We start from the raw sequence: 24,559 nt of genomic DNA on the forward strand, positions 1-24,559 counted from the left end.
TGGAACATTGAAATATATCAAAAATGCAATGAGATATTTCCTAGATTCATATCAAAATTTGACACATGCCAAATTTTTACATAAATAAAGAGGGTCTGATTAGAAACACGCTCCACTCTACTTGATATTCCGATATATTCAACAAATTGTTAGAAAATTACTGGTGCCGAAATTATAATTATTAATATATCAATGTTAGTAGTGAAAAAAATTCTATATACCGGGTGTCCCACATTTTATGTGACAGGCAATATCTGGTTTGTTGAAGGAGATACACAAAAATGTTTCATACAAGAGTTTTAGGAGTTCATGAGAGCTATATTTTGATATAATTTTTAAATATACAGGGTGTTTGGTGTAGGTGCTACAGACCAAAATTCCATTTTTTAAAATAGAACGCCCCATATATCATTACATATTCAGATGCTACGTTAAATTCTGATATCACTTCATGTTTGGTTTTTGAAATTCGGTTACGGCGTTGTTGAGTTATTGCTTAAAATGTAAAGTCTTGAGAACGACTATTATTTTTTTAAATATCTCATACAATTATTCTCTCTGCATCAGATCACATGAAAATTAGTCAAAATTTTGGGTGTTCGAAGTAATGGTTTCAATTTTGAGTTGTGGAATTCAGTCAGGAATCATTTTGAATATGAAACAATTGCGAAATTGAAAGAGGTGTATTCGAAAACAAATCTTCAATTAATAACAATGTAAATAATATAACTTGATAAATCATTTCATAAGAATGGTAGGTACCTAGAAATAAGTCATAAAAATTGTTCAAAGTGATGCCCATTAGATATTATACAGCCTTCGAAACGTCGAATCACTTCTCTCGTACAAGTCGCTCTTATAATATCAGGCGTAATATCACTGCACGCTAGTCGAATTTTCATTTTCAGATCATCCACATTCAAAGGGGGAGTAGTGAAAACAATATCTTTTAAATAACCTCATAGGAAAAAATCAAGCGGTGATAAATCTGGGGAACGAGCCGGCCACCGAATTGGACCCTTATTACCAATCCATCTATTTGGGTACGTTCTATCCAGATATTCAGTAACAACCTGTGAATTGTGAGGAGGAGCACCATCTTGTTGCCACCAAATTCCTTGTCGTTCTGCTATGGGAATATCTTCCATCAACTGGATCAAATCATTTTCTAGAAAATGTAAATATCGCAATCCATTGAGATTTTCATTGGAAAAGTAAGGTCCTATGATGCGGCCATTGAACAATCCACACCATACATTGATACCCCAAGTAGTTTGAAAATTACTTTCGCGGACCCAGTGGGGATTTTCTTGAGACCAATAGTGACTGTTATGTCGATTCACAACTCCATTATTGTGGAATCGCGATTCATCGCTCCACAAAATTTGACTGAATATGTTAGGACTTTCATGTAATATTACCTGAATACAAGCAATGAATTCAAGTCGTCGTTCAAAGTCCGTGGGTTTCAAACCTTGTACCAACTGAATTTTGAATGGGTGGTATTTATTTTCTTGCAGAATTCTCTGTACATTAGATTTACTCACACCGACTTCTTCTGCAAGAGTACGGATAGAAACATGTGGATGAATAATAACATAAGCCAACACATTGATCTCTAAATCTTCAGTTCTAACAGATCTCGTATGATGACGATGCTTTATAGTAGAAGGAAATGACCCAGTTCGCAATTTTTCTACAACTCTCGAAAAAGTCATTCGTGACGGAATGGGTCTGTCTGGAAAACGTTCTTGGTATAGACGTTGTGCTTGACGGCAGTTTTTCTGACATTCCCCAAAAATTAATAACATATCAATGCAATCACTTGGACTAAACGCGTAAGGCATACTGGAGTTTTCGCACAAAGAACACAGTTACTGTTTTGCAAAGAATCACTGAATCGAACTGACAAGTAGATACAATTCAACAACATTTGTTACTATGGCATCAACAAGCATAAGCTACTTGATGAAATTGTGCAATATAAAGCAATTCACCCTCAAGTTAGTCACATTCTCAAAAATTTCAATATTATATTAAACTGATATCGATATCGCATCGTAGAGGTGAGAATAATGGTTTGTATTCAGTAGTAGTCTAGTTCAATTTGATAAAAGATATAGACTGGATTCGTGTACGAGTAAATAAGTTTTTTTGAAACTTTATATTTAAGGAAAAGTGCAATAACTCAACAACGCCGTAATCGAATTTCAAAAAACAAACATGAAATGATATCAGAATTTAACGTAGCATCTGAATATGTAATGATATACAGGGCGTTCTATTTTAAAAAATGGAATTTTGGTCTGTAGCACCTACACCAAACACCCTGTATATTTAAAAATTATATCAAAATATAGCTCTCATGAACTCCTAAAACTTTTGTATGAAACATTTTTGTGTATCTCCTTCGACAAACCAGATATTGCCTGTCACATAAAATGTGGGACACCCGGTATACGTCGGCTGAGAAAGCTATTATTTACCACGCACATTATATCTTGAGGCGCGTAGCGCCGAGGTAAATAATAGCTCACTTCTCACCCTAGGTATATAATATACTATATCCAAAACGTTTTCGAAACTATTATAAAATATTAAATTGCTTGTTTACGTACGTCTTCAGCACTACTATAGGACATACTTATGCTACATGGCTGTGAATAGATTATAAATAACTTTCTAAATCGATATTTCAAATGTTTTCCTTAGTACCACAACTATTTTTATTCTTCATCTCTCTCTCTCTATCAAAATTGTGTAATGAAAGTCTGCCATAGAGGAGTGACAACAATATGCAGATATCAACTCTAATGTTTTGAATTAATAAAATTTCAAAACAGTAGTTACTTTTTTCAGTGACCGGCTAATTCAAAGAGTTTCACTATAGTAGAGCTTGAGCAACGCGTACATTATACTGTACACCACATTTTCAAAATGGTGGATAGGCAGTTTTCGCAGAAGAATGGTGTAGCTGTCATTCAGTCGCCCGCTCTCTCTCCAAGTCCAGAGCCTAAGTGGATTTCACCTGAAGAGGAACAACCTTCCAACAGTAGGTATTTCTTAATTTATAATCTTGTAACATTTTCCAAGAAAAACATTTTACGGAGGTTGGTGTGTGTTCATAATACCATGCAGTAGATTGTGATGTGACCACAAAAGTGAGCTTGGGTACCAGAACTGTTGAGTCTGGGAGTGACAGAATAAATACACATACAACAATTAATTATTTAATGACAAAAATATCTCCAAAGAGGACTTAGGTTGGATTCAAACATAAAATTAGAATTTCTTACAAAACTACTAGTGAGTAGAGTTACTTTCAAAGATATTAGCTCAATCAGAAATATCAAAATTGAATGGTGAGTAAACTGAAGAATAAATATCATTGTTATAATTTTACATAGGGGAAATCCGAACAACGTCAATACCTTAAGCTTCTCTTGATTATTGTCGTTTAGTTATAATTAGGGAATTCGAAACGAATATTTATATTAAGTCTTCATTCAATGAACTTACTTAATGTGATAATAGTTGTTCTTGATATTAATTAAACTATTAGAAATGAGGCCATTTTTCAACAATGACATATCCAATGAATATCTACTTTGCCCAGCACCCCGTGTAAAGTGGATTGAGTACTATAGGGCAAAGCCAACAACATATTTGTCAAGGAACTGAACATCAAAAATAAAAAAAACCATCGAAACAAACAAAGAAATTGAACTCGTGAATGAATTAACATTGAAAATAAAAGGAACATACAATAAATATAGTTTTGAAAAACTAAAAAACACGCTTTTAAAGAACATCGAACTAAAAAGATGAAAATATTTTTTTTAATGAGCGAACGAAAAATACTAGTATTCTTGTGGAGAAAGCTACGAGCGCTTGATATACAAAAAATATGGCATAAAGCGCCCACGATTTTTTCACAATAAAACTAGTATTTTTCGTTCGTTATTGTTTTAAGCTTATTTGAAAAGGTTATTTTTAACTTTTCAGTTCGATGTTCTTTGAAAGTGTGTTTTTTACTTTTTTTTTAACTATATTTATTTTTCACTTTTTAGTCCGATTTATTATCGAAAATATTTTTTTTTTAATTCCATTCACTAGCATTATAAATCTTTAACAAACGGCGCACGAATGTAAAATTTTTCTCAAACAACATATTAAAGTTTGAAGTCTTAAATTCTATAGTAATACTGAGATGCAGTAAATCTCCAACAGATGGCGGACAGTTGTAAAGTTTGTTTCGAAGTAACGAGAAAATTTTAACTAGCAATTTCAAAAAACAATTCAGTTTTGATGTTTTGATTTGAAGTTTCATTCAGAATATTAATGGACTAAAAATATTTTTTCAGTGAATAATTTTATTTTTCAAATCAATCTTTTGATTTGATATGTATGTCAAACACCTCGATTCTAATTTTTCGATTTTGTGGAATATTTAAGTAACTGACTGTTTTAAGTGTACAATTTGCGATAAAATGTTCATTGTTGAAATCAATATTCTGGTTTGCTTTCAAATAATAGAATTAGATTTCAAAATGTATCTCCCGTTTCATTCAAAACTTTTTTCTGTACTAAATCATGGGCAATTGAAAATATTTAAGTATCTAAATATTTCATCCGTAGTACAAAATTTCGCTAACACTCATAATTCTTGAAATATGTTTTTAATTTTCATTTTCTTTTGAACAACCTATCAAAGAGATTACAGAGGTACAGCGCCATTTGCCCGCGAATAAATCAAGCTATAATTGATACTTACGCACAGCGCCATCTGCCCGCAAATAGATCAAGAAATATCAAGTAGGCTACATACAGCGCCATCTGCTCGCGAATAGATCAAGCACTAATGCAGACAGTTCTATCAATACACATCCCGAGCTTGAGAGTTACAAGCAAACAATCATACTTACATACAAACAAACGTACATACATACATACAGGTGAAGCTAATATAAAGCGTGTAATAAAAAAACATTTTTCTGCTACAATACTAATCATTGCAGTTATCACAAACATAGAAGGTTATTTACTTCAAATCTCAGTGTATCTATTCTGTTACAGTTATTCCATTTGAATCTCTTACTATACCACTCAAACCAGCAAAAAACTGGCTGAAATAATTTTTCTGTAAATTGAAGGGGTTATATTTTTAGGAGTGTTTAATTTTTTTTTTGGGAAAGAAAGTTTTTGGCTTTCTACTACTCCATCTGATACAAAAAAAGGAATGAGAGAGTCTTCCAAAGAAGATGGAATAGTAGAAAGCCAAAAACTTTCTTTCCCAAAAAATTTTTCTGTATCCTGAATTACTGCATAAAAATGTAGATGCTTTGAATTTTAGAACTAGAAGTACAAAAAATGTCTACAGCCGACTGACCAGAATCAATTTGTACCTCAAATCACCTATCTTTAGCATTTGCAATAATTTCAAATCTGTGAGATATCAATTTTCATTCCCTAGAATATATTGTTGAAATTGAATCCCAATTTTTATGGATATAGTTTCTCTATTATTTTATGTCATTCCATTATATATATTTTTGTTCATCATTTCCTCGAATTGTAACTTTGTAACATACTTAGTTAACCCTGTAGATGGCTTTTAACTGTTGGGTAATGAATGCTATTATAGGCCAGTCGCTTTGCTATCAGTGATAGAAATCATGGAGAAAGTCGCAAACCACCATATCCTGAAATATTTGAAAGGCTCCAACCTCTTGAGCGAACATCAATATGGCTTTCGGAAACAAAGATCAACAGGCGACCTTTGCAGGTATATTTCGGATATAATGCTAGATAGTGGGGATCCCATCGCTAGTCCATCTGTTTGTTTATAAATTTTCCCTTCAGATTCGAGTCTAAATACAATACTTAATCAAAATTATTTCGAATCTGAAGGGAAAATTCATAAACACTGAAATACTGAAAATAAATATATATATATATATATATATATATATATATATATATATATATATATATATATATATATATATTTCAATATTGAATTCTACAAAAAGGATTTTAAGCTTTATATCTTCTATTAATTATCTGCGAGCGCTTTCGACAGTTGGTAGTACTGTCATCATCTGGCACTCCTCAAACTGAGCTGGTCATCCTGTTGTCTGTCTCTTTATACGGTCAGAGCGTCTTAACTCAGGTATTTCAGGTACTTTAGGTAAATTTGCCTGTATTTGTTCTGTATCAGGTACTCTTCTTCATGTTAGATCTTCTATAGGAAAGTGTATGGTTTTGTTTAATATATGGAATGTGAGATCTTGTGTTTTGATTTGTACTTGTTCCTCGATAAGTGATTTATGACTGTTGAATTTATGGATGTTCAAGTTTTCCCAAATGTCCATGCGGTTTCCTTTGTTGATTTGTTTTATTAGTTTTATGTTCTCTGGTGGGGGGAAATTATGTTTGTTTTGTATGGCGTGTGTTGCAAGGTTTGATTTATATACTGTTGGATTTATGTATGCCTTTTTGTGCTCATTGTACCTTTGGATCAGTTTTTTCTTAGTTTGGCCGATATATAATTTGTTGCAGTCCGAGCATTGTATACTGTATATCCCGTTTTGGTCTTTGTCTTCTTCTTTTTCATAGTTGTTTATTTTTGTGTTATCTTCGTGTTCGGCTTGTATGTGATGTTGATAATCAGTGGTTTGAAGATGTTTGTTAGTTTTTTGGTTTGGTGTCCTTCGTACGTAAATGCTGTCCATCGTTGTGTTGTTTTGTCTGTTGGGGTGGCTTGATCCTTGTTCTGTATTTTTTGTTTGATTCTGTTTTCTAGTTTCTTTTGGGTGTATCCGTTCTCGTTCGCTATTTGGTATATGATTTTTCGTTCTTTGTTTCGGGCTTCATTGCTGAGTGGTATCCTTACATTCTATATATGAATGCGTTATAGGCAGCCATTAACCAAATGGAACACAGTCTAAATACAATACTTAATCAACATTATTTCGAATCTGAAGGGAAAATTTATAAACAAACAGATGGACTAGCGATGGGATCCCCACTATCTAGCATTATATCCGAAATATACCTGCAAACCATAGATGAGAAAATCTTAACAATAGTAAAAACACATGATGAAAAAGGAGAATGGTTCAGATACGTTGACGATGGACTGTACATATCACAAAACAATGGAATAAGAATAGAACAAATAACAAAAGAAATTAACGAAATAAATCAAAAACTATGTTTCAGCATTGAGGAAGAACACAACTCAAAACTCAACTACCTGGACATAACCATAGGATATAACTACAACAAAACACAATTTCAGAAGGCAATATACAGGAAACCTACACAAACAAGCTCCACCATACCCGCAAGTTCAAACCATCGACCATCACACAAAATGGCTGCCTATAACGCATTCATATATAGAATGTTAAGAATACCACTCAGCAATGAAGCCCGAAACAAAGAACCGAAAGTCATATACCAAATAGCGAACGAAAACGGATACACCCAAAAGACAATAGATAAACTAGAAAACAGAATCAAACAAAAAATACAGAACAAGGATCAAGCCAGCCCAACAGACAAAACAACACAACGATGGACAGCATTCACGTACGTAGGACACCAAATCAAAAAACTAACAAACATCTTCAAACCACTGAACATCAACATCACATACAAGCCGAACACGAAGATAACACAAAAAATAAACAACTATGAAAAAGAAGATGACAAAAAACAAAACGGGATATACAGTATACAATGCTCGGACTGCAACAAATTCTATATCGGCCAAACCAAGAAAAAACTGATCCAAAGGTACAATGAGCACAAAAAGGCATACATAAATCCAACAGTATATAAATCAAACCTTGCAACACACGCCATACAAAACAAACATAATATCCCCCCACCAGAGAACATAAAACTCATAAAACAAGTCAACAAGGGAAACCGCATGGACATTTGGGAAAACTTGAACATCCATAAATTTAACAGTCATAAATCACTTATCGAGGAACAAGTACAAATCAAAACACAACAAGACCTCACATTCAATATATTAAACAAAACCATACACATTCCTAGAGGAGATCTAACACAAAGAAGAGTACCTGATGCAGTACAAATACAGGCAAATTTACCTAAAGTACCTAAAATACCTGAGTTGAGACGCTCTGACCGTATGAAGAAGCAGACGACAGGATGACAAGTTCAGTTTGAGGAGTGCCTAGAAGATGACAGTACTACCAACTGTCGAAAGCGCTCGCAGATAATTAATAGAAGATATAAAGCTTCTTTTGATCAACCCGCTTTAGCGGCAGAGCGCGCATGCCGGAACAGCCGCGCGGAACCCTATTTTCAACGTCAAATTGAAATTATAAATAATGGACAGTCACAATTATATTCTGAAAATTAACTTTCCAACAAGAATATTGTGTGTATCCCTCAAAACATTTCAAAATTATCAAATATTTTTGTTGAACGCCGTTTTTGAAGTTGAATCTATAAAACAATTCACAAATGTTGAACAAAGATATACTCAGATAATGAAGGATTAACTCTGATAATGAATAAAAAGGGTACATCTATCATAATCACAGCGTAATATTACTGTTGCCAGAGTGTGCACAGCATTATCCATAAAATCCTTCGATAACATGTATATATAAAATCCATGAGATTTCAGTCGACAGAAATAATTCGGGTTCTCATTTCATGTATCTTCATTTAGCTGAACTTACTTCACTAAACATGTTTTCACCCGTTTTAGAGAAGATCAAGTTCGACGATCACCTGTCAAATATTGAAAGATTGATTTTATGTCTGGCGGAACTTGGTGGAACAGCGATACTTGTGTTTTTGGGCTGCATGGGATGTGCCCGAGGAATGGTGGATACAGATATTTCTGGAGGACAAATATCTCTTACATTCGGACTGGCCATCATGATCGGAATTCAGGTGAGTGAATTTGAATTCTTTGTTGGTGGAAACCAGCACAATGCATTATTGAAAAGTTTTCATAAGATACCTAATGTAACCGATACATTACACATTAGATGTTTCAGTGAGGTAAACATAAAAAACTTTGAGGTCGCCTTGCAGAAAGAAATCTGGAATAACGTTTATGAAGGCAATGATTATGTCTGAGCTTTTCGATATTTTGAGGTTTTCTTTCATGATTTTGAGGTTAGCTTTCTGAAACAATGAAATATTTATGAAAATGGAGCACGCATGAAATAAAAAAATGAAGCTCTTCATTTAGGCATTTATTCTTTCTCAAGAAAAATGACCATCTTCCCTTCTAGATGTGATGATTACTAGTTGAGTATTTCCAATACCAATTGGAACAGCACAGAGAAGGAATTCCCGCCTCGACATAGGCGTCAGCATATTATTTTTCAGTGGTATTTTTTCAGTTACTTATTCTTACAATCATAGCAATTGATCACCTCATGAAAAAGTCATCTCAACTGAATTTTTCTACCATGGGTGATTATGAAAAACTTCGAAATTTAAGGTTGTGGATTTCCGAGTCGAAAACTCTAAAATACAATGAAAACACAAATAATCACACCGAATTCTCGTCAAACATATAAGTAGAGGGGGAAAGACGGGTCTGGACCTCCCCCCAAGGGTATGCCCCCCCAGATACACACCACTGACTGTGACCTTGATTCGTTTTTTTATTCTCCGCCTAAGAGTTGACCTTGAGTTGTGTGTAACATAATGAGGTGAAACCCCTTTTTTACTCTCCGCCCATGACTGGTATTGAGATGTGTGTGATGTCATGACCGTGAACCGCTTTTTACTGTACAGCTATGATTTGGCCTTGCATGGTCACATGACCTTGGAAATTTCCTAAGCGATTTCGAGCTACGAACACGTCATATGACCTTGGGAAAAAATTCTGATCGATATTGACCTCGGAACACGTCATATGACCTTAAACACAAAGTGTGGTTAGACAACCGGCTTTGCCCTTGATACATGAGCTCAAATATAAAGAAGATGTAACCTTGAACCCCTTCCTTCCTGATAATTTTTCTATAAGTATGGAGTTTCATACTTTTACATTCAGTTCATATAATCTCAAGTGTTCGAATAGGTGATTAGTATTTGTTGAGTTTCAAGGTGATAACGAGAAGTAACTAGCAATCCAAGTAGTGAGTGTTGACATCGTCATAGAAGTGAACATATTTTTTATATTCTTAAACTGTAATTTTCACTATTTTTTTTGAAATGGATAATTTGAAATTTGACATTGAAAAGATTAATTTTGCAATTAATCAACAAAATGAAGTTTTAGAGCAGAGATCCATAACATCATTGATTGTCGATAAGGGTTATAAAAATGAAAAAATGACTATGCTTTCTACACGATATGGTAAATCCATCCAAGTAGTTTTATTGGATGAGGAAAGTAATACTTCTTTCAAATCGTGGCTACCAAAACGTGTCACAGAGCAATTCACAGAGGACATTATTCGTGAAGTGAATTCAACCAAATCTAAATTCATTTTTACATATATGGGTCAAAGTTCTCAGGATTATCCTGGTGCCAAGACCCGCTCATTGGTAAAATTATGTTACGGAAGATACGGGGGTGTTTCTATAAGAAGTGAGACAAATTCGGATTATTCAGGACTGAAATTTTTTCAGGAAAAAAGTGTAACCTTAGTAAGTTGGTAGTCCTGATTACGAAGCTGACAGAATTTCGAGCCTATTTTGCCCCCTAATATGTTTTACCGTAAAAATGGGGTGTTCCATCGCGAGTGGCGGACAGTGTATATCACTTTGGCCAACCCCATCCAGGTGGTAGGTGCATTTTGAGCATTTTCATCAGTCCTGAGAGTTTCATCGTTCTACCTCGAATGTTACGGAAGATACGGGGGTGTTTATCGTATTATCGTTTATGTATTATCGCTGCGTCGTCCAAAGACTACTTGATCAAAGCTGTGTATTTCAAAGACGACTCTAGCAAAACATCAAGTGTGCTACATTTTTGGAAAGGTAATTTTGAGATCTATTGAAATATGCAGAAATATACAGGGTTTCTCATTATAAAAATTGTTTTCAATCAATAACTCTTGATATCTCATTTGAAAAAATAAGTTTTTACACCATTGAATTCTACTTAAAACAGCGCCTTGGAAATGTTTTCATAGAAACGAAAAAACAGGAAAAAAGTTATAGCAACTTTTCGAAAATAGACATTTTCGAAAAATGCTGTAACTGAGAAACGATGATAAATATCGATGAGCGGTTTTCACCATTGAGTTTGTTATGAAATCTGACCTTCAGACTTAGCCATCAGTTTTCATCTATCTGGCTTGGAAACAAGAGTTTTCCTTTTAAATTATCCAATTTGGCCCACTCTGTGATATATATTTATAAATAAACTAATAATTTAAAAAATAAAAATTCCGGACTGCTAGACTGTAGTCGAATAAAATCTGAAGTACCAAACGTTTCGTCTGCTACTGCGGTAGACATCATTAGTGAGCGTGTGTTGACTGCCAGGACGAAGGTTATAATAATATAATAATAATAAAAATCTTTATTGAAATAGGAAACCTAATATACATTTCTATGAGTGTAATAATAACACAAGCACAATGAAATGAAAAAAAAATATGTAAAAAATTTTAAATTTGAACAATTTGAGATTTAAACTAGCATGTAGCCAGACAGACATTAAATATAAAGATTTCAGTATCATATGTTAAGTAACATTTGAATAGCTAATGAAATATAGGTACATATATACATTAAATTATTATTAAAACAGTGATATTTGGTTTCATTACAGATAAAAATACCCTAGTGAACAATTGAAAACAATTAAAAACAATAAATGAAAAAACAATAAATGATAGCCAATAATGTCCCAAATAATTGTACATAACTATACAACTTTTATTCTAATACTTTTTTTTAAATTGTTTAAGTGCTCTTTTGAAATCTTTCAAAACGGATATTTTTTTATTTCTTCAGGTAATTCATTGAACTCGTGGAAGCCCTTAAAAATCAACGAATTCATGGTACTTCCGAATGCCGGTCTGTTTATATGTATATTATTGGAATTTCTTGTATTATAATTATAAAAGTTTTTATTGAACTTTGTTTTCAAGATTACTCTCATACCTCGATTTTGTAGTTTTTGTAGCATATTTGAATTATTGAGATTGATTAAAAATAATAATGACGCACAATAATCAAAGTGTGGTTGAATAACGGTATTGTAAACTGTTACTTTGGACTGCATTGACAAATTTTGTGCTATTCTACTGAAAAAATTTAGTTGTTTCGATATTTTCTTATGTATATATTCAAAGTGATTGTCAAAATTTAAAAAATTATCAGTTGAAAACCAAGGTATTTGACTGATGACACAACTTCAATTTTTTCGTTATTGATATTGAGGTTTATACCGTTGATATCTAGAAAACTGTATTTATATTTCGTGGTGAATATCATTGCTTTTGTTTCTGTTACGTTTAACTTCAATTTGTTAGTGCATAAATACTCATTTACCACTCCTAAAATCCTATCCATTTTATGAATAGCTCTATCTAAACTCATATCGCTACACATAAGCAACGTATCATCAGCAAATAGGTTTGTGAACTCTGATTCAATAAAAGGTTCAATATCGTTCAAATATAAAACAAAAAGAAGTGGGCCCAGAATACTACTTTGGGGAACACCTACATCAATGTCTTTTTTATTTGATAGTGCATCTTTAAAACGGACTTTCTGTTTTCTATTGTTTCAATAATCACTGAAACATTCTAACACCTTTCCATCAATCCCATACTGAGCCAATTTCAGCAACATAATTATTCTATCAATTGTCTCAAAAGCTCTTTTTTAGTCTAAAAATACAGCAATAACATATTTCTGGTTATCCAAGTTAGTTTTAATATTACATATTGTGAGCTGTAATGATGTTTCACATGAGAAGTTTTTACGGAAACCCGATTGATTATCTATCAAAATTGAATTTTTAGTGACGTGATGTAATAACTAATCATATACAGCAACTTAATAGGTCGAAATTCACTGGCTTTATTGGTGTTTGCTATTTTTGGAATAGGAATAACAGTACTGCTTTTCAATTTATATGGTATTTTTTCTGTATATACAGATGTATTAATTAAGTTTATAATAATATGACCGATGGTTTCGAAGACCTTTTTGATCATTTTACAGTTCAGCGTTTCATATATGGATAATTTATTGTCTAGGTTACTAACCATTTTCCGCAAATCTATCATAGAGAGCATTTCGAATGTTTCGAATTTACATTATAAATTATTGTTTACATTGTTCCAACTTTCAGTGATGCTAATACTTTGTATAATATCATTAATACTATGAACAACATAATTATTAAAACCGCACACTATTTCTATGTTACCTACTCGTTAATAGTCGATTATGCTCATTTGAACCAAAATATATGCAATTTGAGACATTATGGCTATGACTGTTAACCACTCTCTTCAAAGTTCTCCACATTTCTTTGGGATTGTGTCTATATCTGTCAATATTGTCAAAATAATATATTTCTTTTTTTTTTGTTTTAAAAGATTGACATCATTTCTCAATAGTTTAAAGGTTTCCCATGTATATTGTTTGTTGTTGTTGCGACTCGATTTAAAAAATGTATATGCTCTATCCCTCTTCTTGATTAAATCATATATCTCATAGTCAAACCATGGCAACTTTGATTGGTACTTACATATTTCAATAGGGGCATTTCTATTTATTACAGTTTCCAAAATGTCTCCAAAATGTCATTATAAATTGTGTCAACGTCAACAGAAGTTAAATTAAAGTTGTGCATCATTAGGTAAATTTTAATACTGTCTATATTTTCCTCATTAATTTTTCTAAATTTTTTGACGTTCTTATTAACCTTGATTTCATTGCAGAAGTATCAGCAACGACTTGTTCACACCTCTGATGATGTCTGCCGCAGTAGAAGACAAAACGTTTGGTGCTTCGAGTTCCATTCGATTACGATTTCGTGACTCCTGCCGAGGAAGCCTATATTCTCATATTGAACTATGAAATTGTTTCAGATATTTGGTCATATTTCTGGATCACATCTTAATCCTGCTGTGACAGTTGCTGCCTTCACGCTTGGCCACATTCCACTTATACAAGTACCGATTTTTTTTGTAGGACAAATACTAGGATCATTAGCAGGCTTCGGACTCCTCAAGGTATGTGATTTTGGAACAAACAATTACAAAAGAAAACATTTGGTATTCACGTCAATCCTCAGAAAATATTTATAGAGAAATGTTTCTACAGTATAAACGAATACTTAGATCAGGAATGCACTTTATCGTGCCTATACTACCTAGTTCGTTACTTGAATTGTAGACAAGAATGTTGAAGCATATAATGAGTGATTCTTTTGCTGGTATCTTTTTGACAACGCTGTTTTTGACAGATCACGCGTGAATCGTGTCTTGTGTCATTGTCAGACTTATTCAGTTTGGTCTATAATTCAACCATGAATCGACTTACGAATGAACAACGCTTGCAAATTATTGAATTTTATTATCGAAATTTATGCTCGAAGAAAAAAGTGCATCGTTCACTTCTTCCAATTCATGGGCAGTTTCGTCGGCCTACTGAGGGAGCCATTCAGAAGCTTGTGACTGAGTTTCGAACCCAGTTTACATTATTGGACATTAAACCACCAACACGCATAAGTAGAGTGTTGACAGTTGTATCCGCCAGTGTTCGTAATGACCGTGAAATGTCGATTCGCCGCCGTTCGCAGCAATTATGCCTCTGTTACTCCACTACGTGGAAAATTTTGCGAAAGGGTTTGGGTGTAAAACCTTATAAGATACAGCTGGTGCAAGAATTGAAGCCACACAATCTACCACAACGTCTAACATTTGGTGAATGGACGCTGGCAAAGTTTGAGGAATATCCACATTTATATCGAAAAATTGTGTTCAGGGACGAGGCTCATTTCTGGTTGAATGGATACGTTAACAAGCAAAATTGCCGCACCTGGAGTGAAGACCAGCCACAAGCATTGCAAGAGCTACCGATGCATCCCGAAAAAGTCACTGTTTGGTGTGGATTATGGGTCGGTGGCATCATCGGTCCGGGCCGTACTTGTTCAAAGACGACAATGGCCGGAACGTTACTGTGAATGGCGAGCGTTACCGAGTGATGATTGACGACTTTCTGTTGCCCAAAATGGAAGAATTAGACATGCCTGACATGTGGTTTCAACAAGACGGTGCCACATGCCACACGACACGCGAAATAATGCCCCAATTAAGAGGTTCCTTCGGTGAACAGTTTATCTCACGTTTGGGGCAAGTTAATTGGCCGCCTAGATCGTGTGATTTAACGCCTTTGGATTATTTCTTGTGGAGTCATGTTAAGGTTCATGTCTACAGGGATAAACCAACAACGACTGACGCTGTGGAAGCCAATATTGAAGCATTTATACGTGAAATACCGGTCGATATGTTAGAGAGAGTGTGCCAAAATTGGACCTTGCATGGACCAACTAAAGCGGAGCTACAGACAACATTTGCATGAAATCATCTTCAAACATTGAATTATATTGATCGTTCTATCGATTTCAATAAAGATTTCATCAATTTTTTAAATTATTTATGTTGTTTTGAAAATCAAATCCTATACCTCTTAAAAACCCACCCGTTAGAAACTCAAAAATTCCATATACGAGTTCTGTTAAAAAAAATTGTTCAAATTTCGCGAGCTACTTAAATTCAATTTGCGACTTTTCATTTTTTTATGGTAATAGACTCGTTTCGAATATATAGCAGGTAGCTATAGCTGCCTACGTGGTCGTGTAGGTTTTCACGGATGGTAGAATATGATGTGTTGTTTTTCCGGGTGTTCATCCGTTGTGTACTATTCGATAGTCAACGTTTCGCCATCATCTCAGATGGCATTATCAAAACGAGTTACTGCTTCACTTCGAGAGGTGTAACTGATGTCAGGTTCTTCTTGTGGTGTTTTTATATGGTTTCGCTTGCGTAAGTTGTATGGATTTGTTACCTGTTTTTCTACCTGAGGGTTGTTAATGGCTTCTGGCGGTTCTCCTACCTGCGATGGTTCATTATCAATTTGTGGTTGTCTTTGGTGGTTGTTTTTAATTATTGTTTTCCAAATCCTTGGGATGTTTAGTGAGTCATCCCTTTTGTTGATGAGGCCTTGCTTTTCGATTTCGATAGCTTCCCTGATTTGTCGAATTCTTGGCTTTTGCACCTGTGCTATCTGTTTTGTGGACTCAAAATTAATCTTGTGACCTGTTTGTAGATGGTGTTGAAAGAGGGCAGAGGAGGTTTGTTTTGTTCTTATCGAGTTTTTGTGCTCCTGGGTTCTGGCCGATATACGTCTGTTGGTCTGACCGATAATTGTTGACCACAGTCCTCGCATGTGATGCTATATACTCCTTGGTTTTCTAGGGAAATTCTCTCTTTCGGTCTGGGCAGCCAACTGGATATCGTTTTGTGCGGTTTGTAGGTTGTCCGGATGTTTTTACGTCTTAGTATTCTCCCGATTTTGTCGGTCACACCTTTGACATAAGGTGGTGTCACAGATTGTCTGTCGTGTGGATAGTCTTCTGTCGATCTAGTGGATGTTTTTTTGGTTCTTCTTTGTCTGTAGATGACCTTTTGAATGATCTTTGGTCCGTAGCCATTTTGTCCCAGAGCCTTTTTTGTCTCCTTCAATTCTGTTGCCCTATATATATATATATATATATATATATATATATATATATATATATATATATATATATATATATATATATATAAACACTTCACTAGTTCTGATGATATAATTGGTATATAAATCTTCGAAATACAAATTGTTATCCATTAAAAAACTTTGTATTTCATCTTTCCTCGAATTTTTATTCGAGGTACTTTGATGAGCTGTCGCGAATGATAAGAAGCGCCAAGAACTATTACACTATTCGCATCCAAATTTGGAATCAATATGTTTTCAAACCATTCCTCAAAAATACTAGCTTCAATGTTCTTATGATAGTCAACATTGCAATCCTCAAGTTTTTTTTCACATAATTTAAAAGAATTCGGAATCCATCTCTAACTTCCTCCGTAATGCACAATGATTAGTCGTGATCGTTTGTTTGCAGGCATGTTAAGCGTACACATTCTCGAACCATCAGTCCACCCTTTCTTAACTGTGTCGTGAGTGTCATACCAAAATTCGTCCAAACAGAAAATCTGCTGTTGTTCTTGTCTATATTCAGTTATTTGTTCTGAGTATTTGTTACGCAATTACACTATTCTTCTGCATTCCATAACTGCTTGACCTTTGATTATCATTTTGATTCTAAATCCTAGTTTCTTTATCCAATTCTGAAGATTTTTGTCACAGCAGCTCACGTTATGACCGGAAGTATTCAATTTCTTCTTTATGATTTCAGTTGTAGGAATCTCATTGCTTTTGCAACAGTCGTATATTGTTTTTTCAAAGATTTTATTAGATGAACATCTAAACATCCCATATCACATCGCGTTTTGCGTTCATAAGGTTTTTTTTTGACTATTTTACGTACAGTTGAGAAAGAAATTTCGGTCAAATTTGATGTTGCTTGTAATAGTTTGTTTCCCTCGAAACCAAACTTGACATGTAGATTTTTATATACTTTGAAACCTACTCTGTGTTACAATATTCAAATGCATCCTAATCTTATTCACTGGTATCTCTTTTTCGCATTGTTCATCATCGCTATTGGAATCACTACACTGGAAAAAGTCTGCGTTTTTATCACACTCGTTCTTACTATCAGTACTTGTCCAAGAACGCCACATTTCGAACACATAACAAACATTTTAAGAAATTATAACTGCACCAATATCGAATTTCGATACTCAAATCGCGATCAGTTCCTGAACTGAAAATTGATGATACGATGGCGATAGCCATCCCCGCATTCACCGATTTCTATTCGCCACCGTAACATAACTTCAAATTTTATTTTATGACTCTTCAGCCAATCATAAAACTCTGATAGTTAAAAGTATCCAATACGAACCGCCAATTCTACAGTTCACGTGGACTAGTTCGCAGCCGATTCATTTCCATGTATTTGGTTTTTTTGGCCTTTGAGAGTGCCGCCAACTTTAAGAATGCACAATATCGTTTACTTCAATTATACAAGCTTTCCACGGGCACAATTAGGAGGGGGTCTACTGAAGGGGTCAAAGTAGGAATTGATGAATAAATAAATGATGTTTTGAGACAAATGAAGTCACGTTATTGTTTGAATATACCTTGTATATATGATTTTCAGCTGTCTTTTATATGTCTCTTTCAATATCATGTGTTTGATCTGAATGAAATGAAAGATTTAGCATTAGTATTATCACTATCATTACTATTCGCTCATAAAACACATCAATTGAACACTAATTAAAAGATATAATACTAAAAATCGTTATTTTCTATATGTACGAAATTAATATTTGAAAACATTTTGTAGGCAGTTACACCAAGTTACCTGCTCAAATTTCCAAACTCGACCATAGGCTTGTGTTCTGCCAGTCCAAATGGAAATTTATCGTCATTTCAGGTGGTTCTGGTCGAATTTATTTTGACATTCATTTTGGCATGGGCCTGTTGCGGCGTATGGGACAGTAGAAATAACGGATCCAAGGATTCAGTACCTCTTCGTTTAGGATTAACTGTCACTGGATTAGCCTTGGCTGGGGTAAGACATTATTCTTATCTAATGACTAATCATTCATTATAGATCCCCATGTGAGTTTTCATTCATGAAGCTTTCACACAAGTATAAAAAATTGCACTGTATGAACCCAGTTTTGATAAAGTCGTACCTAAAAGTAAATATTGCAATAAAATGACCTTACTTTTGTATTACGACGATATACAGTGCATTTCTTTAATGTCCGCCCCCTTTTATATTTTGAATGGGTCAACTAAAAAATTGAAATTTGGAATAATGAAATTTGTGAAATTATAAAACATCGATAAAAATAAAGACAACAATAAAAATTGATTGGTGCTCCCAGGCGACTTCATTGATTCCAGTGGCGCATTTGCTTTTTCAGCTGCAGGAAAATCCGGAAAAACCTGCAGCACCACATCATCTGAAGATCTTGATCTACAAATGTCCTCTCTCTGATTGAACAATGACTGAATGAATATTATAATAGTGGTCTGCTAGATTGAAATGTTCATCTATTTCGAACCTTCCAAAGAGTTTCTTGCTTCCGTCAGAGGTTGAGTCTTGTTTGAAGATCATCAGTGTTATTATTAGATTGACTGGTGCCTCAGCTATACTTGTTTCCTTATAACAGTCAGTTAGTTTGGCGCATGTTTGACAATACAGTCGATCGTCACCTGTTAAAAATTCCATTTTCAGATGATTTAATAATAAGCTTTGCACGGACTGGTTATTATAATTGAGAGTAGCGTAAAGAAAGGGGAGGGCAGCAAAGTTGTTAAAAAATAACGTCATTTCGACATTCTCGAGCGTAGCTAATTTTTTTTTCATTTTGAAGAAAATAATTCAAGAATAACAAAAAATATATAATCTAACGACTTCCGAAAGCCGAAATAACAAAAATTCGTCGATAAAGTTTAATGCGTGCAGCTGTGTGATACCTACATTTCCCTTTCCGAGTTTCTATTCCTCTATTCTCTATTCACTTTCTCTCTATCTATCACTTTCTCACTCAGTCCCCACTCCGTCACAGCTGATCACAGAGACTCGTTCATGATGACGATGAAGATGATGATTGAATAATCTATTAATTGATGGATGTAGTCGTTACTACGTGGTAGGAAATCATAATGAAGAAGAATATTGTATAAGTTTGAAAATGTCCTTATAGGACGAAACTGCAGTAACGTTAGTTACAAATAGAAGTGGTAAAAAACATAGAAAGTTCAATTTCTCTTTTCTTCATTAAATAATCAATTGATTATAAATAATTAAATTTTTTTGGGCATTTTTAAAAAATTATTTCCTTATAAATACAACTATTTTACTTAAAACACATATACTTATTTATTTGCATGATATTTCCTGAGCTTTTCAATTAATTGAGTTCAAAGAATTAATTTTTTTTTTTATATTTTTTTGTCAGATTAAGCGAATCCCTCTGGATAATCGTCAGATTATGAGACAGCACGTCTAAAACATAGAGATGAACCATATATATCTTCCCTAGTTCGGACTTCCATTGTCTACTATATGAAATGATTTGAAATCCCTGGAATAACTAAAAAAAAAGAATTAAAAATGAATAGCTGAAAATAACAATTATATTAAGCAAAATAAACCTGAAATAAAATGATAGTTGAATAAAATACAAGTAAAATAGAACAATTGAACAAAAATAAATAAAAATAAAGAAATGAAAAAAGAAAATAAAAATAAAAAGTTGAGAGATTCCAAGTCACGTTAGCTCACGACGTTTCGATTGTTAGTATCTACAATCGCCTTCAGGTGATGACTGATGAATGACGATTGAAGATACTAACAATCGAAACGTCGCGAACTAACGTGACAATTGAACAAAAATAAATGAAAATAAAGAAATGAAAAAAGAAAATGAAAATAAAAAGTTGAGAGATTTCAAGTCACGTTAGTTCACGACGTTTCGATTGTTAGTATCTACAATCGCCTTCGGGTGATGACTGATGAATGACGATTGAAGATACTAACAATCGAAACATCGTGAACTAACGTGACTTGGAATCTCTCAACTTTTTATTTTTATTTTCTTTTTTCATTTCTTTTTTTTATTTATTTTTCTTCAATTGTTCTATTTTACTTGTATTTCATTTAACTATTATTTCATTTCAGGTTTATTTTGCTTAATATAATTTTTATTTTCAGCTATTCATTTTCAATTCTTCTTTTTTAGTTGTTCCAGGGATTTCAAATCATTTCATATAGTAGACAATGGAAGTGCAAACTAGTGAAATTCATCATGAAACATTGTCAATCACCTTCAAACAAACATATATATCTTGATCTGACGCGCTTGAGTATTTCGAAATGTCGAATTTTTTTGCACATTATAATAATGGCCACGAGTTTGCGTCAGATCTAAATCGTCATATTAGTGAATGAGAGCTTTTTTTTGTTAAACTTAACACCCCCTTAGAAAATCTGACGCGCTCGATTATAGTTATTTATGTATCAAGGGAATTAGGAGGGCCTTAATTACCGATGGCAAAGTTTGCGTCCCGAGGGCCTCTGGCCCGAGGGACAGCAATTGCCTGAGGTTATTAAGGCTCATTAATTCCCGTGGTACATAGATAATTTTATTTCTGACCGATTTCAATAAAAATTTTTTCATTTTTGAAACGGAAAAATGTACCAATTCATTACCTTCCGGTATATTTGAATCAGGTACCGTTGATTATAGTAGAGTTTTCTTGTTGCTAGGTTGTTGCTATGTTACTTGTTTATAAACAGAACTTTGTTATCAAGCTGTGTTTGCGGTGAAAACGTGTTTTCTACCCCAAATATAATGGAGGATATTTTGAAAAAAGCTGAACAAGCAAGAGAATCATTAATTCCATCGAAAAGTGAAGCCGTATACCAAAAAGAATACAAGATATATCTGGACTGGCTGATACGGAAAAATGTTATGCCAAAAGATGTCACTGAAACTGTATTTCTGGCATATTTTCAAAACTGGTAAGGAATTTTCTATGTTTTTCGGTAGATTTGGTAGTAATTGTGTTAATTCGTTTCAGTCAGAAACGTATAGTCCGAATTCTTTATGGACTAAATGGTCAATGCTAAAATCGATGGTGACTATACATGAGAAACGAGATATCACCAAGTTCAATGAACTGAAGGCTTTTTTGAAACGGAAGAGTAAGAGTTATAAGCCGAAAAAGTCTGCTGTTTTATCTCCTAAAGATGTTATCAGATTCCTAAAGGACGCTCCTAATGATATTCATTTATTGCATAAGGTAATTTTTTTCTTATTTTCCTTTTTGTGTGGATTTATTTCCTTTTTTTTTGTTATAGGTTGTTTTGATTATGGGTTATTTTGAAGGATGCAGAAGTCAGGAACTTTTGAATATGAAGATATCGGATATAGAGGACCGGGATTCCGTTATGGTAGTGAACGTACCGGAAAGTAAAACTGGTGTATCGAAGAAATTTACAGTTGTGGATGAAAAAGAGTTCTCCGCTTTGCCTTTATTAAGACTTTATATGTCTTTGATTCCTAAAGGTATTGAACGATTTTTTTTGAGCTTCCGACAAAATAAATGTACATCTCAGCCAATTGGAAAAAACATGTTTGGGAAAATCCCCAGCAAAATCGCAATGTATTTAGGATTGCCAAACTCATCTTCCTATACGGGACATTGCCTTCGTCGCACTTCTGCTACTGCTCTAGCCAATGCAGGAGCAACTATGACTAACTTAAAAAGACACGGAGGTTGGAAAAGTTCCACGGTGGCGGAGGGGTATTTGGAGGATAGCATCGAATTGAGAAATAAAACGGCGCGTATGTTGTCTACTTTGTCATCAGAAGAGGCAGGTACCTCGACTGTAGTGAACAGAAGCTCCAGCCATACAAAAGAAGAAATTGTTTCCAGTGGCAGAAGTAATCTTCAGGGAACATTTCAAAATTGTACATTTATTATTTGTAATGACGTGAATAAATAAAATATGGTTCAGTTTTCATTTCTATTTATTTTTACTTGTGAAAGGTAGAGGGAATTATAAAATCTATAATGTCCCAAGGGAGTTATGACCCTCTTTATTGATAGCGTAACTATGACGATATAAGCTTATAATATCCCGGTCAGAAATAAAATATTTTTAAATAAAAGTAAAATCTGACCTGAATGTTTTCTGTATTCTAAAGAACAATAAAATTAGCTTTTTTATTTATGAAGACACACTGAATGCAGAGAGATATCTCCAAATATTAAGGACGACTTGAAAATTTGCCTTTAGAGGAATATAGGAATTCGTGGTTTCAACTGAATGGAGTGCCAGCTCATTCCACCCAGGAAGTTTCCAGGAAACTTAACGAACTCTTCGACGTTTAGGACTGTGGGATTGGCCACCGAGATCACCCGATCTCACGCCACTTGGGGTGTTTTCAAAGAAAGGGTATACAGTACTCCAGTGCCTACCAAAGAAGAATTGCGACGGCGAATAGTGCGGAGTATTGAAGATCTGGATCCCCAGGAAATTGAAAAAGCAACCACAAGTCGCGTACAAAAAAACATTTCAAAGTGTTTAGAATGTAATGGACAACATTTTCAGCATTTATTGTGAAAATGTGATATTTTGTTAACAATTTCGTTATTTTGAATCATCCTCTTCTGTTATTGTCTGTACTTCCACTTGTTTTAGCCCACAAAATCTAACTTTTTACCTATAAATGACTGAATTTTTGTACAGTTGTTTCCTGGAAACTTTGAGCCATAGTTAAGGAAATTATTTTGTAATCTTACAAACTTCCTCTCGTTCATTGGTGTTAATTCAGGATACATTTGGTTGAATTTTTTACACGTTCTGATAATGATTTGATCACTTTGTTCATGTGTATAATAAATAATCTAATAATAACTTCGTTTGAATAATCGATATTTGCATTCATTTTGGAAGATGATTCGAAACACCGTCAATAACTCTTTGTAAATTACTTATAAAAGTAACCGAACTGCTATAACCTTGATAATTTCACTGCTACCTAAATCCAAATTCTAAAAAAAATAATGTTTCTAGAAGAAGCGACTTTATTGAGAATGTATGTATATGATACATTTGTTAAAAGTGATTTTATTTTGCTCGTGAGTTTGCTCCACTTGCTGACGCTCGTTTTGCAATAATGTCCACTCACAAAGTAAAATACCATTTTCAACACTTGTAGGTAAAACGTGAATAACTATTTTGCCACAAAAACGGCTTTATTAAGAAAACTTGACGATTTAGGTTTAGGGACATGATATATAATCTTGAAGCATTTTTCACCATCTTTCAATTCACCGAGTAATATACAGGGGGTTTCATTTGAAAAATGAACTTTTGACTACTTTTATGCACAATGGAAATAATAGTAATTTTAGCACGCTTTGTATGATATGTAGTCGATTTCTTGGTGGTATTTGAATATTTCAAGTTTGTCCAAACTATCATCAAAATATCAACTTTTCATGAATTGAGAGTACTGATGTACTCAATTTCAATTATTAAGGCTATGTTTTGGAACATATTTAGCACAATTTATTTTTTATCTCGAAAACAGATAGAGATAGATATTGGACATTATCAACAAAAAAGTAATCAAATACCACAGCGATTCCAAAAATGTATTAATATACGGGGTGTTCCATTTAAAAAATAAAGTTGCTAAGACTTTTTGATGGAAGTGGCAACGCCGCAATGCTGAAAATATTTTAGATCGATTCAACAGGTAAGAAAATGTGGGAAGTGAAATTTTCAGAAAAATCATGATTCGATTTTCCAGAAACGTCTAACCTACCATCGACCGTGAGTCATGCTGTATATTGGGTA

General features: G+C 33.8%; 2 protein-coding genes across 5 annotated transcripts in view; both read left to right on the plus strand.

The window, feature by feature from the left end:
• The first annotated feature begins 8,581 nt into the window (after window positions 1–8,581).
• The window catches only part of LOC111515674 (aquaporin AQPAn.G), a 63,235-nt gene continuing 47,257 nt past the window's right edge, over window positions 8,582–24,559 (plus strand). The window contains exons 1-3 of one of the 3 annotated variants that reach the window (XM_074176667.1): window positions 8,582–8,946; window positions 14,076–14,219; window positions 18,605–18,742. In XM_074176667.1, the coding sequence (XP_074032768.1) occupies window positions 8,704–8,946; window positions 14,076–14,219; window positions 18,605–18,742 (525 nt within the window). In that variant the 5' untranslated portion in view covers window positions 8,582–8,703. Of the gene's footprint in view, window positions 8,947–14,075; window positions 14,220–18,514; window positions 18,743–24,559 lie in introns of all 3 variants that reach the window. The other 2 variants (XM_074176666.1, XM_074176668.1) reach the window with 2 other exon arrangements.
• On the plus strand, window positions 21,194–22,872 carry LOC141482808 (uncharacterized). 2 transcript variants are annotated; one of them, XM_074176656.1, is made up of 3 exons: window positions 21,194–21,709; window positions 21,769–21,990; window positions 22,049–22,872. In XM_074176656.1, the coding sequence occupies exons 2-3, from the start codon at window positions 21,811–21,813 to the stop codon at window positions 22,694–22,696; spliced, it is 828 nt and encodes a 275-aa protein (XP_074032757.1). In that variant the 5' UTR covers window positions 21,194–21,709; window positions 21,769–21,810; the 3' UTR covers window positions 22,697–22,872. The 2 variants fall into 2 exon arrangements, with proteins under 2 accessions (XP_074032757.1, XP_074032756.1); XM_074176655.1 differs by having other exon boundaries at window positions 21,194–21,990.

The sequence above is a fragment of the Leptinotarsa decemlineata genome, unplaced genomic scaffold, assembly GCF_025532065.1.
Source record: "Leptinotarsa decemlineata unplaced genomic scaffold, Ldec_3_MD MMD2_tig00001973_RagTag_RagTag, whole genome shotgun sequence".
Lineage (NCBI taxonomy): Eukaryota > Metazoa > Arthropoda > Insecta > Coleoptera > Chrysomelidae > Leptinotarsa > Leptinotarsa decemlineata.